The sequence below is a fragment of the Drechmeria coniospora genome, chromosome 02 (assembly GCF_001625195.1).
Source record: "Drechmeria coniospora strain ARSEF 6962 chromosome 02, whole genome shotgun sequence".
NCBI lineage: Eukaryota > Fungi > Ascomycota > Sordariomycetes > Hypocreales > Ophiocordycipitaceae > Drechmeria > Drechmeria coniospora.
Genome location: NC_054390.1, coordinates 1,378,347 through 1,397,398, shown reverse-complemented (window position 1 = coordinate 1,397,398; position 19,052 = coordinate 1,378,347). Strand labels below are relative to the sequence as shown.

At 58.1% G+C, this 19,052-nt stretch overlaps 5 protein-coding genes across 5 annotated transcripts; 3 read left to right on the top strand and 2 right to left on the bottom strand.

Annotated features, from left to right (window-relative positions):
- Positions 1-1,223: 1,223 nt before the first annotated feature.
- On the top strand, positions 1,224-2,670 carry DCS_03655 (uncharacterized protein; the record flags this gene model as incomplete). The annotated part of the gene is made up of 3 exons (XM_040800972.1): positions 1,224-1,544; positions 1,608-1,992; positions 2,240-2,670. The coding sequence occupies 3 exons, from the start codon at positions 1,224-1,226 to the stop codon at positions 2,668-2,670; spliced, it is 1,137 nt and encodes a 378-aa protein (XP_040656005.1).
- Positions 2,671-7,974: 5,304 nt separating this feature from the next.
- Positions 7,975-9,495, top strand: DCS_03654 (uncharacterized protein; the record flags this gene model as incomplete). Its single annotated transcript, XM_040800971.1, has 1 exon — positions 7,975-9,495. The coding sequence occupies one exon, from the start codon at positions 7,975-7,977 to the stop codon at positions 9,493-9,495; it is 1,521 nt and encodes a 506-aa protein (XP_040656004.1).
- Positions 9,496-10,253: 758 nt separating this feature from the next.
- On the bottom strand, positions 10,254-10,995 carry DCS_03653 (Ribosomal protein S9; the record flags this gene model as incomplete). The annotated part of the gene is made up of 3 exons (XM_040800970.1): positions 10,254-10,544; positions 10,735-10,806; positions 10,924-10,995. 3 exons carry the CDS (start codon positions 10,993-10,995, stop codon positions 10,254-10,256), a joined length of 435 nt encoding a protein of 144 aa, XP_040656003.1.
- A 406-nt stretch (positions 10,996-11,401) lies between these two features.
- On the top strand, positions 11,402-12,152 carry DCS_03652 (60S ribosomal protein L32; the record flags this gene model as incomplete). The annotated part of the gene is made up of 4 exons (XM_040800969.1): positions 11,402-11,447; positions 11,598-11,722; positions 11,848-11,969; positions 12,044-12,152. The coding sequence occupies 4 exons, from the start codon at positions 11,402-11,404 to the stop codon at positions 12,150-12,152; spliced, it is 402 nt and encodes a 133-aa protein (XP_040656002.1).
- Positions 12,153-13,397: 1,245 nt separating this feature from the next.
- On the bottom strand, positions 13,398-16,973 carry DCS_03651 (SH3 domain containing protein; the record flags this gene model as incomplete). The annotated part of the gene is made up of 6 exons (XM_040800968.1): positions 13,398-15,122; positions 15,175-15,248; positions 15,314-15,673; positions 15,727-15,978; positions 16,139-16,579; positions 16,946-16,973. 6 exons carry the CDS (start codon positions 16,971-16,973, stop codon positions 13,398-13,400), a joined length of 2,880 nt encoding a protein of 959 aa, XP_040656001.1.
- Positions 16,974-19,052: the final 2,079 nt, after the last annotated feature.

The window sequence follows — 19,052 nt, the reverse complement described above, 5'->3', positions numbered from 1 at the left end:
CGTCGCGGCGCCTACCTAGACCTAGTTCCCTTCACCACCACCTACCCCAACCTGCTACCTACCTACTACCTACCTACCTCCAACCTGGACCTCCTGCCGAACCAACACCTGCTGGACCACCTCCCACTGCCGATCGCGCAACACGGGCTCAAGACGCGTGCGCAACAAACCTGACCGTCAGCAGGCCGGCTTGCTTGCTACCAAGCATTTTTTTTCCCACCCACATCAGCCTACCGGCCCGCCAGTCGGTCGGTCGGTCGGTCAGTCAGTCAAGTCAGTCAGTCAGTCAGTCCGTCAGTCAGTCCGTCAGTCAGTCAGTCAGTCAGTCAGTCAGTCAGTCAGTCAGTCAGCCAGCCAGCCAGCCATTCAGCCATTCAGTCAGTCAGTCAGTCAGTCAGTCAGTCAGTCAGTCAGTCAGTCAGTCAATCAATCAATCAATCAATCAATCAACCAATCAATCAACCAGTCAGTCAGTCAGTCTGCCAACCAGCCAGCCCGCCAGCCAGCCAGCCTGTCCGCCGGCCTACCTGGCCTGCTTACTACCGACCTGCCTGCCTACCCGCCCTTTTCCCACCTACTCGTCTCGTCGTACCCCGTCCGTCCTCTTACCTCGGTACCTTCCCCTCTCATCCTGCTCGCCCAGGTCGATATCATTTTTTTCCCGCCCGTCCCTCTGGCTGCTGCTGCCTTGGCACGCGCACACACACCGCGAGTCAGCCGGCGTGCAATTCAGGTCCAGAGTTCGCGTCGACAGGACAGCAGACGACGACGGTCCGCCACCGACGTGAGCGACGACGACTGGCAAGGCGAGCAAGAAGCAAGCAAGCAGCCGTCGAGGACGAAAGAAGAAGCTTCTCGTCCAGTTGTCGACTGCCAATTCGCGCTACGGAAAAATCCCAATTTCGCACGCCCCCCCACACGCCCCCTTCGCGCCCCCCTCCCCTCTTTGGGTTTGGTCCAAGACAACGAGCCAGCCATACCGCGGCGTCGATAAAGCCCAAATCCCACCACTCCGGACTTGGTGCCATCCATTCATCCACCCCAACCCTCCCCCCCCCAACCCATCCAGGGCCGACCCCCCCCCACTTCTCTCTCGTCGCTGCCGCCGCCTCCGCCGTCGCCATAAGTACGGTGTCTATCCCTCGTCGGCGCCATCAGGACCTTTTCCGGAGCAGCACTTCCCGCGTTCATACCCTCCAGCTAGCAGCTCCAGCAGCCCCGGTATGGCGCAACAACAGAACAGTCCGTCAATGCCCCAGCAGGATGGGCGAAACCATCAAGCCCTCGCGGTCAATTCTGACAACGATGTACCTATAGATCCGTCCATCACGGCCCCCAGTCCAACCTATCCTTACGGGCAGCACTCACCATATGCCTCCAACCCAGACATGGCACACAGCTACTCGCATCCCAGCGGAGGCATGTACGCCCAACCGCGCCCGGACTGGACGGGCTACGGCCAGCACGGGGGACCTCCTTTGACGCCGGGCCACCCCGTCTACGGGCAGCAGTCGTCGTCGGCGCCTGCCCAGCAGCGAAACCAGGTACGTTTCTGGCGCGAAAGCCCGTGAATGCTGCCGCCGTTGCGTGACGCGGGACCGCCGGAGGCGCCGTCTCGAGACATCTCGATGGGCCGCCGTCCGTCGTGGCATTGCGCGCCCGCGCCGCGCGACCCATCCGTCGTCGCGCGCGGACGGCCTGCCTCGGGCCCGTCGTCTCATCGCACCGCCCGGCATCCGGCCTTGGCCGCGCGCGCGCGCGCCTCCTCGACCGACGCTGACGCCGGCGCTGACATGTCCCCCCTCCAGCAGGTCTATTCGTTCGTCCCCATCCCCGGGGCCCAGCAACACAAGCGACCCCGAAGGCGGTACGAGGAGATTGAGCGCATGTACAAGTGCGGCTACAACGGTTGCGAAAAGGCTTACGGCACCCTGAATCACCTCAACGCCCACGTCACCATGCAGTCGCATGGGCCCAAACGAACCCCCGAAGGTAGGCAGGCAGGCAGCCTCCCCTCCCTCCCCCTCCCCCCCTCCCCTCCCTCGACCCGTTTCCGTCCTTGCGCCGAGAAAAAGGTCCGCCGGCTGCTCCCCTCGTCGCTTGTCGCCGCATCCGACGCCAAGCGAGAGGGCCGGCAGGCGGTCCCGCAGCCTTGGCCATGGTCGTCGGGTTGGCCGCGCGCGCCTTTTGCCACGGCCTCTCCTCGGAACCTGCCATCTGACTGACGTGCGCCGTCTAGAATTTAAAGAAATCCGAAAGGAGTGGAAGCAGCGCAAGAAGGAGGAGGAGGCACAGCGCAAGGCCGAGGAGGAGCGGCAACGGCAGCAGCAAGCGGCGGCGGCGGCGCAGAACGGCGGCGCCGATCCCCAGGGTCCGGACGGGACGCCCGCCTCCTCGTACGGAAACGCTCGAGCCGTCCAGCTGCCGCCCATCGGCTACTCGCCGACTCAATATCCCGCGCCGCCGCCGGGGATGCCCCAGCCGCACATGGCGGAATACAGCACGAACCACATGTACTCCAACTACCAGCCTCATTCCCCGTACGGCCAGCCGTCCCAGAACATCTACAGTCACTGTACGTCTCTCCCCTTCGACCCCCGCCCCCCCCCCGTCCGAGGCGGACGGCTGACCCGTGCTGCAGCAAACGGAGGGCAACCCCCAAGTCACTAGTGCGGGGCCCGGTGCCTGGAGCATCATGATGGGACACACCCTCGGAGCTCGATGACGCGGAGTACACGGCTGTACAGTATCAGACTCGACATTTGATGACGGTTGACCGGCATGACTGCTCCCTCGGCTCGGCCCTCCCGCGCGTGGGCCTGCTGTCGTCCCAAGGGGCACGTCGGCCATCTTTGGAAAATGGCCGGGTTTGCTACCGATATCAAGGCGAAATGTCCGGCTCGAGGGGAGAAGCCGTCCTCGGTTGCTCGCCGGGCGGACCCAGGCGGCCAGCTTTCCCTTGAGCCCAGGCACTTTGCCAACCCCCCCTCCCCCCCCTTTTTAAAACCCTGCTTTGTTTTCGTTTTGGTTTTGCCTTGTACTTGTTCGCGTTGCTCAACGTACACTCATATGGGCATTTGTTTCGGTGCGAAGTGGGAGGGCCTGCATTACAAAGGTGCATTCAGGAGCATGGTTCCTAACTGCGGAGAGGTGCTCGGTTGGGTGACTACAGGCGCATCGGTTTGTTTATTTCAAAACCCGGTGCAAGAGCTCTATCAGGAGCCGCCCTGGATGCGGTGTTCACGGGAGAAACTGGTGATTTCGGTCGAGTATTTTTTTTTGTCCGTGTGTGCCACCAGACCAACGGGTCGGCCGGAAAGCTGATTGGGGCCATCCGTCGCTGCGGCCCAGGCGTGGAAGGGTGCGTACCAGCGCTGCCGTACCGACGTCCCTGGGCCCTTTGACTTTGGCATTTTTCGAGGTCAAAATCTCAAGCCAGAGCTTGACCAGCGAGTATTATACGTTTGAGCCGATGGACGGAGGGAGGCGCGGGAATGAATCAGCATCACGACGTTGCGCCCGAACAGCTAGACTAGATAGTTCCTAAGAAGCTAGCATTTGGCACCACCAACATACCTCATCCGTCCCGAAGCTGCGCGGCAGAGGGAAAAGAGTGAAGCTGCACAACAGAGGGAGAAAGGTGAAGCTGCACAACAGAGGGAGAAAAGTGAAGCGTGCACATGGCCGAGGAGGGGTGGGGCAACGACGATGGATGATGTTGCACGACCACTATATGTTGCGTCCGAAGATGGTCGTGGCCGGGTATGTCGCATCCTATAGTACATGATCCCCTGTCCGGTTAGTGAATGGCGGGGGGGAGGCGGGGGGTTGTAGTGCATTCCAGGCAGGACTATGCCGCATCGGACAAGCGAGTACCGACATGCTGGGATTGGGGTTGAGACGATGCACGGCCCGCATCACCGAAAGTTGTCACGGTCACTTAGGGCGATGCGGTGCGATTCAGGAGCCGGGAGCTAGCTATTAGGGTAGGGCTTAGAACGAGATACCGATGACTTGCATGAACTAATCACGAAGCGTCGGCTAGCGGTGTAGCGTACAGTATTTGTGGCACCTCTTGCACAGACTAGCTGGTAGTACGGAGCACCAACTAGCAGTTCCTCCCTAAACCGCAACCAACCTACCACCAACCGACTAGGGAGCAAGTAGCCTGTAAGCAAGCACTATACGGGCACTTGCGATATAGGGCTTCGCACCGGGAGCCCGGGAATGGCAGAGGCATCAACTTGGCCAGCTAGGCAGGCAGCTAGTTGACCCAGCCAAGACACGGACCACGCGAGAGTGCCAGCTGCAGAAGCGAGAGCGGTGGGGCGTGCGAGCGCCGGAACTGCTCACACATGTAATGTAGTACGCATAAATGCGCGGATGCAGATGGCGATTGATTGCCGCACAGCACGTTGCTCGGCCAGATGGTCGGGACCCGGGAGTGTGATGGAGTCGGCTGATCCGGAGGGGCCTGCTCGCACATGGGCGTACAGTAGCCTCATGTTGTGCAACGAGGCATGGGCATGGTTGAGGCGGGGGACGGGGGAAGGAAGAGGGGGGGGGTGGGAGAAGAGTGCTCGGGAGCTCTGGCCTGCATGGTGTCGTACGAGCAGTCGTCGTCTCCGCTGGCTTGGAATCGAATGCTGCGTTTCGAGAAATCACCGCCATGAGACTTTGAGTCCCGCGAGCGGCGGCGGTCAAGTGGCCATGCCGGCCGGCCTCGCTTGCGGATTGGCCGATGAGCATGAATGCGCTTCCGTCGTTGCCGACGACGGAGAATGGCAACGGACGGCTCGCTCGAACTGGGGTGAGAGGGAAGCGATGTGCAACCATCGGCGCAAATGTCGGTCCCGCCATCTGACCGGTCCATCTCTGATCCTCACCATCGGGGGTTTGTTTCAGCTGACCAGCGACAAAACTAGCATATGGCACGTACGGATGCGCGCTCCATGCGTAGCATGCATGCATGTGCTTGTGTCGTCGGCGCGCCCCATTCATTCATGTGCCGGAATTATCTTTGCAGCATTCGCCGATGGCCATTGGAGATGGGGTGATGGCCTCGTTCGCCGACTTTCTTCTCACGGCGCACCTTTGCGCCTCAACATGGGCGGTTTCAAGTCCGTTCGAGCTGACCTGAAAACGAAAACGGCTCGCACAAGCAGGCAGGAATTGCGAGCATGGCCCATCAATGTCCGCATATAGATGATACAGCAGAAGCCAATGCGCCGTGGTCGACGAAGCAGAAAACCTGCGGCCGTTGCGAGTTGTGCATGACATGAGCGCAGCAGGGAGGGCAAGAAAATCGAGCGCGCTAGTCTAGTTCGGAGGGGGCAGTGTAAGTAGCTTACACCATGCTAAAGGGTATAGAGCACAATCAATGCATACAGAATGCATACAGACAGTACTCGTGCACCTCCATGTGCACGTACAGTAAGTAAGTACATGTATGCCGTGTGTAAAAATAGTTTTCTGCATCCCAAGCACTGCTCACCAGGCGTCGCATCCCCCGGCATCGCATCCCCCGGCATCATATCACGCACAACCAAGTCAAGACGAGGGGAGACGAGAGAGGGCTCGGCGGGGTGTGCGCATTGTTAGCGCGATCCAAAGCGCCGGGATCGATGCGATGGGATGGATGACATGACAGGACATGGATGGCCAGACCTTGTTGTTTTACCTTTCTGTCCGACGCGGGACCAAGTGCGCGCACACGTACGTGCAAGTGCGAGCCCTCGGTGGCGCATCTCAGCACGCAAGCAAAACAGTCCAGGAGCGCTGTGCTGAGTCGCTGCCACGAAAGGCCTCTATGGCGTTTGCACGCATCCTTCCGCCCACCCGTGCTCGTATCCGATAATGCGATGAAGCATGACGCAAAAACATTCTGCTTCGAGGGACGACGTGCGACGTGCGACGTGCGTGCCACGAGGTGCCCGTCAGCGACGGTGATGGATTGGCAGCCTGACCTGGCTTCCAGCATATTCCGCCGTGATATGGGCCGCCATGGTCACCACCGCACCGCACCGGGCAGGGCGGGCAGGCGACCAGGCGTATAAGTTTCTTCATCCGCACGTACTCGCGTAGCGTTGGAGAGAAACGATGCATGCCCTCCGAGAACACCAAGTCCCCTGTACCTCGGAAGCTAGCCAGGTCGGCCAAGGCACAGGCGAACTAGCATCGGCGACGCGGTATGCCAAGTATGTTAGTTTGCGCTTATGGCACCTGTCGTCCGTCGACGGGACGTAGGCACAAAACGTACAAGTTCCTCTCGGAAGCTGCCGAAGGCTTCTCGGACGACGACGACTAGACTCATCCGATGATGTCTAGCGCTGCATTAGCACCGAATTGCTTGCCACCGTACCCAGTCTACAGAGACGACAAGTCGAGCCAACGAGTGTCTCCAGGTGGTGCCGGACGGATGCCCTAGCTGGTACGGGTGTAACGTGTAGGAATAGTAATAAGTGCCTACTTGGTATTACCTGGTACTCTGTGTACCTGTAACGGCAACACTTGCCGTACTTGCCGTGGTGCATGCTACAGTGCTACAGAGTACTGTACAGAGCATAGAGAACGGCGTACTGATTCCTAGTACGTAGGTACACCAATACATGGATGCACGCCGTAGTGCATGCAACAGAGTACGGAGCCCTGATTCCTAGGCAGTTTACAACCAACTACCCCTCCGTGTACAACGCACAGGGCTGGTGGCAGGTTAGTACTCACCACTACTCCGTACAGTACAATTACATGTAAATTTACTTTCAAGCGCCTGCAAGTGTGTCGATACAAGTGCACTACTTGTAGGTGAACAGTAGGTGCGAAATTCCCCGCCGTGCGGTATTCTACCTGATGGGTTGGTGCGGCCAACGAAGGAGGTACGGGACCGTTGTGCCCTCCAACTCCACCACCACAGCACTGACTACAATTACGTTTAGTGGGTGGCAAAGTGTCGATTTCACCTCGTCGCGGCAGCGCAACCAAAATGTTCAAATACCCGCACGCCCACAGAGCAATCCATCCACCTCTCAACCACGTCCCCCAAGACGATGATCCGCCCCACGACTTGACTTGCGCTGGCCATGGCCGCCATCCAACGTGTCACTTCGGAGCTTGCAACAAGGCCGCGCTGTGATTGCAAGAGGACGAGTGCTCGCAACCAGATGCGCACCGGCTTCGCCTCGGGCCTCCATCCCAACGAACCCAGCTCGGTCGTCGGCATTGCTACCTGACGACGGGAGGCATCGACGCCGTCGCCTAAGCGGAAATCGTCTCTTCCGTCGACCTCGATCTCGACCTCGGTCGAGGGAGCGGGAGCGGGAGCGGAAGGGAAAGCCCAGTCTCAGCCGGCGGCCTTGCCACCACACGTCCCCCGAATACAGGCACCGCAGGGACCTTGGAACGCTGCAACCTGATTTCGCCCAAGCCTCTACCGACTTTGCACGCCGACTGCACGACCAGCCTGGCCATCGGAGCCCACGTCTGGCCGTCCTGCAGCAGCACGGCACCGACGTCTGTATCCTTCGCACACACGGTACTGCATACCCCTCTTGCATTGCCAAGCGGCCCAGGAACCTCTACCGTCGGCCGACGTCGCAGGGGACGACGAACTCGGCTGGTACGGAGCGCCCCCCTCCTCTGGCAGATAGCCTCACGCTCGACTCGATTCGCGCCTTCGGCAAGTCTGCATAGCTTGTGCGGGCTCTGCCATCCTCCCTCCCGTTCCACGTCGCTGGTGGCTTGTCGTCGTCATCGTCGGCAAGGAAGCCAGCCAGTTCGCCTCGTACCGGTGCACCGTCGGAGCCATCTGCAACGGCCAAGTCCTGTGTCTTCCGGCCCGTCACTGTCGTCGTCGAGACGCACCCAGACTTTGGCAACGGAAACACAAACCATCGTGCAAGCAGATACGCAACGCCACTCGCCGCGAACCCTGCACAGAGTCGAAAAAGCTCCCGGCAGCAGCCGAGGGATCCCAAGATGTCGTCATCGTTGGATCCTAGGACCGTCACCCAGCCCGACTCCACCGCATCCGCTGGCGGCCGCTCGACCAAGTCGAGTGATTCGACCAAGGATGTCGGCGGATATCCCGTCGGCAGCCTGCACATTGTACGGCCCGATGATGATGACAATGATGACGCCGATGACGACGATGGGCCTCCACCACTGGAGCCCCTCCCGTCGTCGTCCAAGCAGAAGCAACCGGCACGATCGATGCAGCCAGAGTCGCCGAGCAACGCCATGATGCATTCCATGGGCGGCGGCGACATCGTCATCGTCCTCCACCTGCCCGAGGCCTACACCGTCGGCTACGACGCCGTCTCCTTCACCGCAAAGACCTTTGTCGGCATCAGGCATGTGCCGCCCGGGCCGCACTTCTTCTGGGCCGCCCATCCCGACGGCGCATCCTCCCGTTGTGGCTTCTGGATTATGAGCTCGGGAATCGACCGCGTGCACGTGATGCAATGGCACGGATACGACGAAGTCTTCGTGCAACCAACTCGCACCGACACTCGTCTGCAGGCCGAGAATGTCGACAAGATTTACCCACATCTGCCCTCATATCGGGATCCCTCTGGCTCGGAATCAGGAGTGGGCGCCTTGGACCCCTCCAAGGCAGATGCCAACCGGCACATCTGGCACCAACTGTCAGCGGCCATCACCCAGCCGGTCCTGGACCGCATCGCGGGAGATCCGGATGTTGGCTGGAACCTTCACACCTGCGACCGCGTACGAGGTTCGCTGAGACTGCCGTCGGAGATGGATCTCGACAGCAGCCTGCCCCATTCCGTTTTCCACTCGCACGAACTCAGGTTCTCCTTTCAGCAGGGAACCCGGACGTACAAAGTCACGAGCATGGGCCACGACCGTACCGTCAACGCTACGGATACGTCATCCCACATTCTGGCGCGCCTCGACAGCCAAAGCGACCGCCTCGCCTCGGACGACATCGTAGGAGAGTTCCAGTTCGCCTACGTCGTCGGCATGTATCTAGGAAATGACTCCTGCATTCAACAGTGGTGGTACCTCCTGCTGCATCTCTTCCTCAAGGCTTACCGTCTCGCCCTCGAGCAACCCGATCTCGCAGCAGCGTTGATCCGCACTCTCACCGCCCAGCTTGCTCATAGTACGCGGTGGCTCGAAGGGTCCATCCTCGACTATAGCGAGACACACACCCACGATCTGCGCATCGCCCTCATCATCTACAAACAACGTTTGGACGAGCTTCTCGGGGAGCGGGGAAAGGAATCCGTCACTCCTGGACAAATCGCCGTTGGGAACGCGTTTGCGAGACTTGAGGGTGTGCTCATGAAGGAACTGGACTGGGACCTGACGGCCACCTACCCTCGGAAGGGTAAAGTGATGACGGATGACGGCGAGGAAATCGACCTCGAGCTGGACGAGATGGAAGCGGAAAACGATCGAGGCGAATGGGCACCCGAAATCGTGGAGCTGGACGACAATGGCCGTCAGGTCGGTCTCGTTTCATGGTCAGACTAGTTGGAACGACCCCGAGCGCCGTCTCGCACCGTCCAGCCTCGGATGAGCCCGGGACCCGTCTCAGTCGATAAGTCATGCCACGAGCGATCGACACCGGGGCGGCCCCTGGGAGGTTGGTGGCTCGGAATGGAGCTTCTCAAACCGCCTGAGAAGGGGAGTGGGGGTGTTGGCAGGAACGCGATTGCAGTTGTCAGGGTACAGCTCGGATGCGACTCGGGACGGTGATGCAGTCAATACTGACGAGAACCTTCCCGAGACTAGACGCCAGTCCGGAAGCAATCCAACGACAAGGCGATGCATGATGCCTGGACTGGACAGGAATGCAATATAACCCCCCGCCCATGAGGTTGTCCATCTTCACCATTTGCCACTGGCAGCTTCCGTCGCTCCGAGGTGTCCAGGACTTGTTTTCAATGTGCGCCGACATGGATGGGATCCTCGGTTAGGACCTGGATCACGAGAGCATCACCAACTTCATTGCATGCGTCATGGTAAACGTTTGTGAATATTTTACCTGCCCATCAGACTCGTTGCAAACTGCCTGAAGCGAGGCCATGCCAACGCCATTAGGAAACTTATTCCCGCGCCAGGAAATATGTGACTCCGATTCCTTTTGTCCACACTATGGCGTGACAGCGTGCGTCCTGCCGCCCGCCGGGAAACCCCTCCCACTCCCAAGGCAGTGAACAGCAAGCAGCAGTAGCGGTACGTAGCTTGCGTGCCCAGCCAAATGCCTTCCCCAATCCTGACCCTCGCGTTTATCGGTAAGACTTCTGGAAGCGGGCTCTGGCACCTGGACCACCGAACTTCTTGGGCTCGCAGCGACGGTTGTCGGCAACAAGCAGCGTGCGGTCGAACTGCACAAGGGCCTGCTTGAGCATGTTCTTGGAGTGCTCATCGACGTACTTCTGGTAGTAGGCGATGAGGGACTTGGCGATGGCTTGTCGGATGGCGTAGATCTGCGAGGTGTGGCCACCGCCGGTAACGCGGACGCGGATGTCGACGTTGGCGAACTTGTCGAGGCCGACAACCAGGAGAGGCTCGTAGACCTGAGGGTTCAAGAAGTCTCAGCAAAATGTTCATGCCAGGCCGCCATCGATTGACCATGTCTTGCCCGTCCAAAAGACGGCAACAATCCTTCTAACCGCCATTCGCTTCGAGCTATTTCGAAACACAGTTCGAGGCATGGCGAGGAAACAGGACCGGATTCGAAGGGGAAAGATGTCATCATCGTCGTACCTTGAAGCGCAAGATCTCGGGCTGAACCAGCTGAAGAGGACGGCCGTTGACCTTAACGAGACCACGGCCAGCCTAAACCCATCCGAAAACACATCGTTAGCCATTCTATTCTGTCATGTCCAACTCGTTGTCCCAGCCATCGGCATCATCACAGCTGTCGAGGAAGGTCGAATCGTTGCCGCAACGAACCTTGCAGTGGGCGACGGCGGTAGCCGTCTTCTTCTTGCCGAAGCATTGCACGCTCTGTGTCGTCGAAGACATATTTGCTGACTTTTCTTCGGTGTTGCAAAGGAGCGTCTTGCGAGTCTCAGGCAGCGGACGGGCGTGATGGAGTATTGCGTTGGCGCCTAGCAGATCCTCGCCTTGATTTTTTTCCCTGCGAGGGTTTGTGCCCTTCAATCGCGCTAATCTATCTTGGGAGAAATTATGGGCCAATGCAAGCGTTTTGGCGGGGGTGGCAAGGCGATACCACTGGTACACGTGATTATAACCCTAAACCCTTCGAAATAGCGCCAGGCAATGGCATCTCCGCCAAAATTTCGCCATTAGGGAACATCACGCCGGCCAACATTAACAACCATCAGACCCAGGAGTAGCCGCCGTCAAGGTAAGTCTTTCAGCGCAGTCATTACAAAAATCTACCAGGCGGTCGAAATGCTGATCCTTCATGCAGATGGTTTCCGCCAAGAAGCACGTCCCGATCGTGAAGAAGCGTACGTCCCTCTTCCCCTCAAGTCACGCTGGACTTCGAACGACTGCATGACCCCGACCAAGCGACGGACGATCATTCGAGTCAAACGAGAAATGACCAGACGAGTGGGATTGCGGCATTGCCAAGAAGGAATGCTGACGGATGGGAATAGGCACGACGCGCTTCAACCGTCACCAGAGTGACCGGTTCAAATGCGTCGACCCCAGCTGGCGCAAGCCCAAGGGTATCGACAACCGTGTCCGAAGACGCTTCCGTGGCACCATGGCCATGCCCTCGGTGCGTTGAATCCTCGATGATCCTGGACCTCTTCGTGCTGCAGACTTTTTGGGTTCGCAACGATTGCGGGAGCCATCGGAAATGGATGATGATATTGGAGCGATGATGCTAATAATGATGCGTAGATTGGCTTCCGCTCCAACAAGAAGACCCGCTACATGATGCCCTCGGGCCACAAGGCTTTCCTTGTCAGCAACGTCAAGGACCTTGAGCTCCTGATGATGCACAACCGCACTTATGCTGCCGAGTACGTCACAACCGTTCAATCTGTCATGCGCAGCGGCAGTTCAAACGAGCATTGCTAACTGCTGCACTGCGCAGGATTGCCCACAACGTCTCCTCCAGGAAGCGAATCGACATCATTGCTCGTGCGAAGCAATTGGCGGTCAAGGTCACGAATGCCAAGGCGAAGGTTACTACCGAGGTGTAAATGGTGTTTGGGAAAACTGGCACTGAGGCCGCTGCTTGTTGTCTCTGAATGAGATTTGTGTTTTGCGTTACGCAGACATGGCTACACACTTGGGCGCGCGGGAAACTCTTCTAGCATGTGTTCGTCGATGACTAGAGAAGAATATGATGCATCGATGAACAGCAAGATTCTGTAACATTTTCAGATATAACCCTTGATCGGGTGAGCTGATGATGGACCGTGGTCCAAGAGAACACAATGCACGAAGTGTATCAACAAGCAAGCGTGAGCGACGCGGCCCCCCAGTGGACGCTGAAGTTGAGAGGCATCTCTGGACGTCCATACATGTAGTTGGAGCCGTAGGCCATGGCTCTCCAGTGAGTTGATGCGCCAAACAAAACTGGCCGCGAGACCGCATGAATTCGCTCATCACCACTGTGCTCCGCATGCAGCTGCAGACAAATGAGCGATGGTGCATATCGAATCGTGAATCATCACGCCATCATGTCAAACCTCGAGGTTCAACCGCTATACACTGTACAACGTACAAACAAAAGTAACATACCCGTCGTTAAAATGCCGGGGCGTTCCCGCGTTGATCATCGTAACTTCCTTACATGGTATCGCCAGCCTCCATTCCGCAAAATGCCCTGATCCTAGCCAAATCCACATATCGTTTCTATCAATCATCATGAGAAACCAAATGACACGCTGAGGGAAAAATAACGAAAAACAAGCCCAATCGCGGTGCCCTGCCGCCAACTGGTAAGAATGAAGGCAGAGCCTTCTCAATCGCTGTAGGTGCTTCCATTCAAAAGGTACCGCAAGGAAAGCGTCCCTTCAGAGTCCAACAGGCATTTCTGGAATGCAGGCAGACAAACATGGCCCGAATGAAAAACGCGCTGTGCCATTTGTCGCCTTGCCCAAGGGCATCCTGGCGCCCTGGTTCTGGGCGGTGGTGATGCCGCCTATCGCGCAATCGCTTCTGCACCCCCCCCAGCAGAGAATCAGCGATAGCACGGGAGGAATACGTAACGCTCAAGAAGCAAAACAGCTGTGCTTCCGTCGAGGTGCTTTGGACAAGCAACGTCCTGCTTTCTCCGTCGCAATCAGTCGTGCTTCGTTCCGTCGTATGTTGCACAACGACCACTCCCAAGGCTACATCGTTCCCCGAAGACGCTGCTTTCTCGCCAGCCAGTCTCCTAGCATGTTGTCCAGTTGCTGCCCGTCTCCATGTCAGCTTCGTGTCGGCTAGAGCGCGGTAGGTCAGAGAAGTCTCACCGTTGTAATTTCGGCCAACTTGGCATTTTGCTCTCGGAATAATCCGCTCACGATTGGATGATCGCTGCTTGCCGGTTCATCGTCATCATCGGTTTTGTCATAGACTACTGCCAGCAAGTCGCGGATGTGATCTGGTTCGTCGAAGAAAGCCCGCAGCTTTGTATCGTCCCACGTTGACTCCCTGCTCGCAACGCTACCGTGTCTCTGCCTGCCACCCACCATTCGAGCTTGGTCAGGCGACGGTGAAGCCTCCGGCGAATGGCCCTCCGGAGAAGAGGTATCGACCACAAGCCCCGGCGGGTCAGACCTGCCGGCGGGCGAGGTATTGACGGGCTGCCTAAGCGTTCCCCGGGGCGCATTCTGGTGAGATTCCTGCGTCGTGGCGATGTCGCCGGCAGTGGCCGATTTGGCTTGGCCACTGTGCTGATGCGCAGCTGGCAACGGGGCCCTCGTCGATGTCTCTCGATCCTTTTTGAGAAGAGCGTCAGGGTCGGCCTGCCGTAGGTTCCCATGAACCGCTTCGTCGGCGTCGGCGCCGTCGCCGGCGTCCACCTCGCGGTGAGTCTTGGATTTGATGACCTTTTGCGATTTTGCGTCCGGGATACTATCCTTTCGAGAAAATTTATCCTTGGAGGGAGAGGACTTCTCCTCCCGGTGGGAAGTTGAGGAAGCTCTCTCCCGATTCGGCTGCTGGTGCTGACTCGACGGCACTTCTTGGGTCTCCATGGTCCCGGGATCGACGATTCTCATCGATGCGGGAGGGACATTGGAAACATCGTTGGTGCGCCCCTCTGCCAAGTAGGTCGACAGCTCAACGGATTTCTGTACCACAGCACCGGCAGGGGAATGGCCGGGGGGTGCCGGCTTCTGCAGCTTGCTTGGGCTCCGCGGCGCGCTGCCAGAAGGCTTGTCTAGAGCAGTCTGCTCATCCGTTCCGCGGTCGTCACTCTCTCGTCGTTCAGCCATCGAGTCCATGGATCGCTTGCCAAACGAATCGTCATCATCCTCGGACATCTTCCTTTTGTCCTTTCTCGAGAAGAAGCTCCGAATCGCGTTCGGTTTCTTCTCCTTGTCCTTCTTCTCCTTGTCCTTGATCCTCTTCTTGTCCCGGTCGGACACGAGCTCCTTATCCAACTTATCCAAGCTCGCCTTCGTTTTCAGCTCTCTGGTGCTTGATTCGCTCGATCCTCGCGACGTGTTATCATCACGCAACAAGTTTGGAGTGAGACTGATCTTCCTGGTCTCGACGCTCTCGTCTTTGTAGAACGAATCCGTGTTCCGGACTGTGCCATTCCTCGACCTGCTGACCCCGTCCGGCTTTCTATCCGACATCTCATCACTACCCCTACCCCGAGCCTCTTCTTCGCCGAGGGTGGGGTCTTGTTTTGCAGATTCGCGGACGGTGTCCTCCGTGCTCGGCCAGGTCTTGGAGGGCTCTACTGTCGGACTTGCTTCCGTGATTTCATCCTCGGCTGCTGCCTGCTGATCGCGTTCCTGCTCTGGCTTCTGGGTATCATTCTGCTGCTGAGATGTGCCGGAGGGACCGAACAACTCTTCAATATCTTCTTCGTCGGTGGAATATTCAAAGTCAGAGTAATCGACATACGTCGGCTCCGAGAATGCCACCGTTTTCCGCCGTCTGCGAATTCCCTTGAAGGTATTTGTGTTCTTCTGTTTTGGCGCTTGGTCCCCAAGCATCGTCGCCGACAGCTTGAGCGCGTCAGCAAAGGGCCGAAGACGACGTTGCGACATCGGCACTCACATCGATGTTCCTGTGCTTATTCAAACGAGCCAGTCTCTCGGTCGGCGTTTCGATGTGTTCCGCAGGCAGGTACCCTATGCCCCCCCCAGCTTCGTCAGCATACCCTCATGCGACGACGGAGACACTTCCTTCGACATACCAATACTACTGTCCTTCACCACCCTCACCAACCACCAGTAGCTGTTGCTATCGTCCAGCAACACCATTGTGTCACCCTTCGTCGCGTTTGCCTGGCCTTCGACAGTAGCGACAAAGGTATGCAGGGCGTAAACGAACTCGAAATCGATGTCCCCTGGGCCTGGTAAGCATGAGAGCACAGAGCCAGGTTCAATGCAGCGCGGGTCGTCGGGGAGGGAACATTCAGAGCCATCATCTTCGTCCTCGGATGGCGGCTGGTATGGGACAGGGAACAGAGGGTCGTCGGGGTCTTGGCCAGCGTGCGCGATGTAGTGAAACAACCCATCCGGCTCAAGCTCAAGCCGTTGCGCGGGGCCACTCGCTGCCGTCCTCAGCTCCCACGGAGTGCAGGGGCCCACTCGTCCATTCTCGTACAGTTTTCTGCCAGCTGTTGAGGTCTCCTAGACCTCTGTGCTGGGTTCCGGTTCGAGCCGACGGCTAGTCCCCGCTTCTGGCACTCGACGAATGTCGCTGGAGGCCTCGTGCACCAGCCGTTGAGGGCGCAGGCACCAACTGCCGCCATCGTTGGGGCACGAGCCGGCACGCGCACGACGAGGAAGAAGACGACGACGACAGCATTGCCACTCGGCGGCTGCCATACCGAGCTGATGGAGGTGCACACTTGTCCTAGGAATGGGAGGAGGGGGGGCTCCTGCTGCTCGAATGGATGTCACGGCCTCGATAGGCGCAGAGGCTCCCGGGCCCGGAAACGAGCGTGGGGGGAGCGAGGGGAGAGAGGAGACGCGTGGTGGCCAGGCCACAGGCAGGATAAGGGGGTTGCACCCACCATCTTCAATCGAGGGCGAGCTCGAGATCTTATCCATCATGTCATCATCCAGGTCGCCGTCGCCGTCGCCATCGCCATCGAGGTCGCCTTCGTCCGAAGACGAGGTGCCTCCGTTTTGGCCAAGGGCGAGGTCGTCATCCTCCTGTTGTTCGTGATGTTCGTGCTGCATCTCGGAGTCGACAGTCGGGTCAGGTGAGCTAGAATGGTCGCTTCCGTCACGGTGCGGCAGCAGGTCGTCCCCGGTTCCGACGCCCCGAGGATATGTCCACGTAATCGGTGGGCTGCGGGCCTCCTCTTCAGCGGTTTCGTGAGCAATCTCGCGAAGTGTCTCGGCTTGATGGGGCGCAACGTGTGCGACGGCAGAAGCACCCGACGCGGGCTTTGGCGGATGGTGATGGTCCTTGGCCGACGGAGCGGTGTGATCCTGCAGATCGATTGTATCTGTTCGAGCACGGAAGGAGGCAAGGCGTTAGCTTGTGCGGGTGACCTTTGACGCTGGGAAGGGCACAAAGGGGAAGGAGAAAATCCAAGCGAGGTCGGTTGGGTGGCTGGAATGCACTGCCTTGGCTCGTCTTGTTCATCTGGGGAGGCCCTTGGCTTGTTGGAGACAAACGACGGACGGGAAGGCGGACAGCCAGCGCCAGACCTCTGCCAGGGGGTGGGAAGGGGACGAGGAGGAGGGGACGGGGAAGAAAGGGGGGGGGAGGGGGGTGCGTGTGTTGGGAGTGACACGGCCATGGGTGAAACTACAGAACATGACGAGGAAGAATGGAATGACGGAACGGGGTGGAGGAGGCAGCGACGTACCGGCGCGGATGATGGCCGGTCTCGTCATGACGAGACCTCGTTTCCTCGGCTTTGGGGAGGCTGATGAATGAAGAGAAAGCACCCGGTCCGGGTCTGGGAATATTCGTAGGCACGGTGAAGGTAAAATGTAAGGAGGGGTTGGTTTGTCTGGTTCTGTCTGTGCCCGTTTGGGCCGCTCGAGTATTGGAACGTGGGCGCCAGCTCAAGCTGGGAGGCGTAGACACCCCTTGGCTCGAGGGTCTACAATGTACACGGCGAAGTACTTGGATGCACCCCTGCTCCCACTTCGGACTTGATCTTGATTGGCTTTGAGGCGACAAAGTGAAAGCACGAGACGAGCCTTCTCGTCGTTGCTGGGAGGAAGGCTGATGATTGTAGGGAGAGTTGCAAAATCTAACCCGCAAAGCGGCGGCAAGAACGAAAAAAGAACATGGAGGGATGGGGGGGGGCGCCGAACCGAAGTACGTGTTTGCGGTTGCCAGCAGGTACACCTACTGCAGGTGCGAGTGTAGAGGTACACGGAAGTATGGCGAGTACGGCACTGATTGGTGTATCAAGTTCAGCGATCAAGTACTTAAGTACTTGGGCAAGTACGGAGTAGGAGTTTAGTAGGAGTTTAATAGCTCTGGTAGCGCGTACAAATGTTATTACTGTAGATGTAAGTACACGGTACTCGCACTCCCATGCTTCAGAGTGCGCACCAGCACTTGGTTGCTAGCACGTTCGGCGTACCCTGTACTCCGTACGCCGTGCATCGAGCGCGATTGGCGCTTCCGTTCGCGAGATGCAGGGGCCAAAAGCTACGGAGTACTTACAGTACGGATTAGCCTCAGTAGGCAATACATGTGCGGTGCAGGAGTACGGAGTACAAGAGAGTAAGTAGGTGTACTTATGCACCACTAATACTATTTGGCAGTACTGAGTACTTGTACAACTGCCGTGGGAGAAGTACGGCGGGTGCGGACCAATGTACTACTTAAGTACTTGAGAAGCCATAAGTTAGTAAGTACTTACAGTGCATACATGTACAAGTCGCGTGAGTGCTCCACATGGCGGTCCAATCAACATCAACGTGAGTGCTCAGATGCTGCGTTGCTTCCCCCTACCAAGTAACCCTTCAACGGCCGAAACAACTTGTACTGTATTACTAGCCGTAGCGGCGCCGACTTACCTGTAACTCAGTGCCTACTGCACGCCTAGGTAAGCGCCTAGCTGGTTCTTGCATATGTGCAAGTACCAGCAATGCGAACACAGAACGAGAATGTCGATTGTCATCTGGGTATCTCCTGGAGGGATTCGAGTAGCACTTGGTGAATGATCGCCATGCACCATGCGCATACATCCAACGGCATTCATGCGCGCAACCGACCTCTGTCCCAGCCACAAGGACGGTCGAGTCGAGTAAGCGCACTGATATGTACTGGAACCTCCCTAGCTACCGTAGCGTGGGGTCTCAACTTTGCTGCAAGGAACGTACTTCAACCACCTCCTTTCTCCCGGCACCGTCGCACTGGACGCTGGAGACACGAGGCAAGCACACGCTGCATTTGCACAGAGTACATTCCCAGCATAGGCCGGGTCATGTTCTCTGCCTGCACGGTTCGACGTCTCCTTTCGTTGGAACACCCAGGTCCATTCTAGTCATGCCGTCGCAGCCAAGAGAACGGTTGACGGCGGGCAGGATACCTTCAGACACAATGGTATTAGGCCGATGTACCGGCAGGGTTGTGATGAATGCTGAACAAAAGTCTAACTCTCCGCAACAAATGCTGCTCATGCCGTTCTGCTTTTCAACTCGATACCGGGCGTTCCAACCACGACGTCAAAACTCAGGATCAAGAAGCAATCCATGGTTAATCGACCCGTCCCAAACGCAAAATCCAAACTAAAACCGATCGTTCCGTCTCTCCTCGCACCCGACGTCGTACGAGACATCCAAGTGTTGGCACCTCGACGGCGACGCAGCAGTTGGAATCGCCGGAGCCGCAACGTGCACCCAACTCGCATCTCACGCTCACGGGTTATGAAACAATGACACCGACGACATCGAGCGCCGCTCGTGCCGTTCCACCTCGACGACCACCTGTCCTGTCCGCTGCCCCTCAGC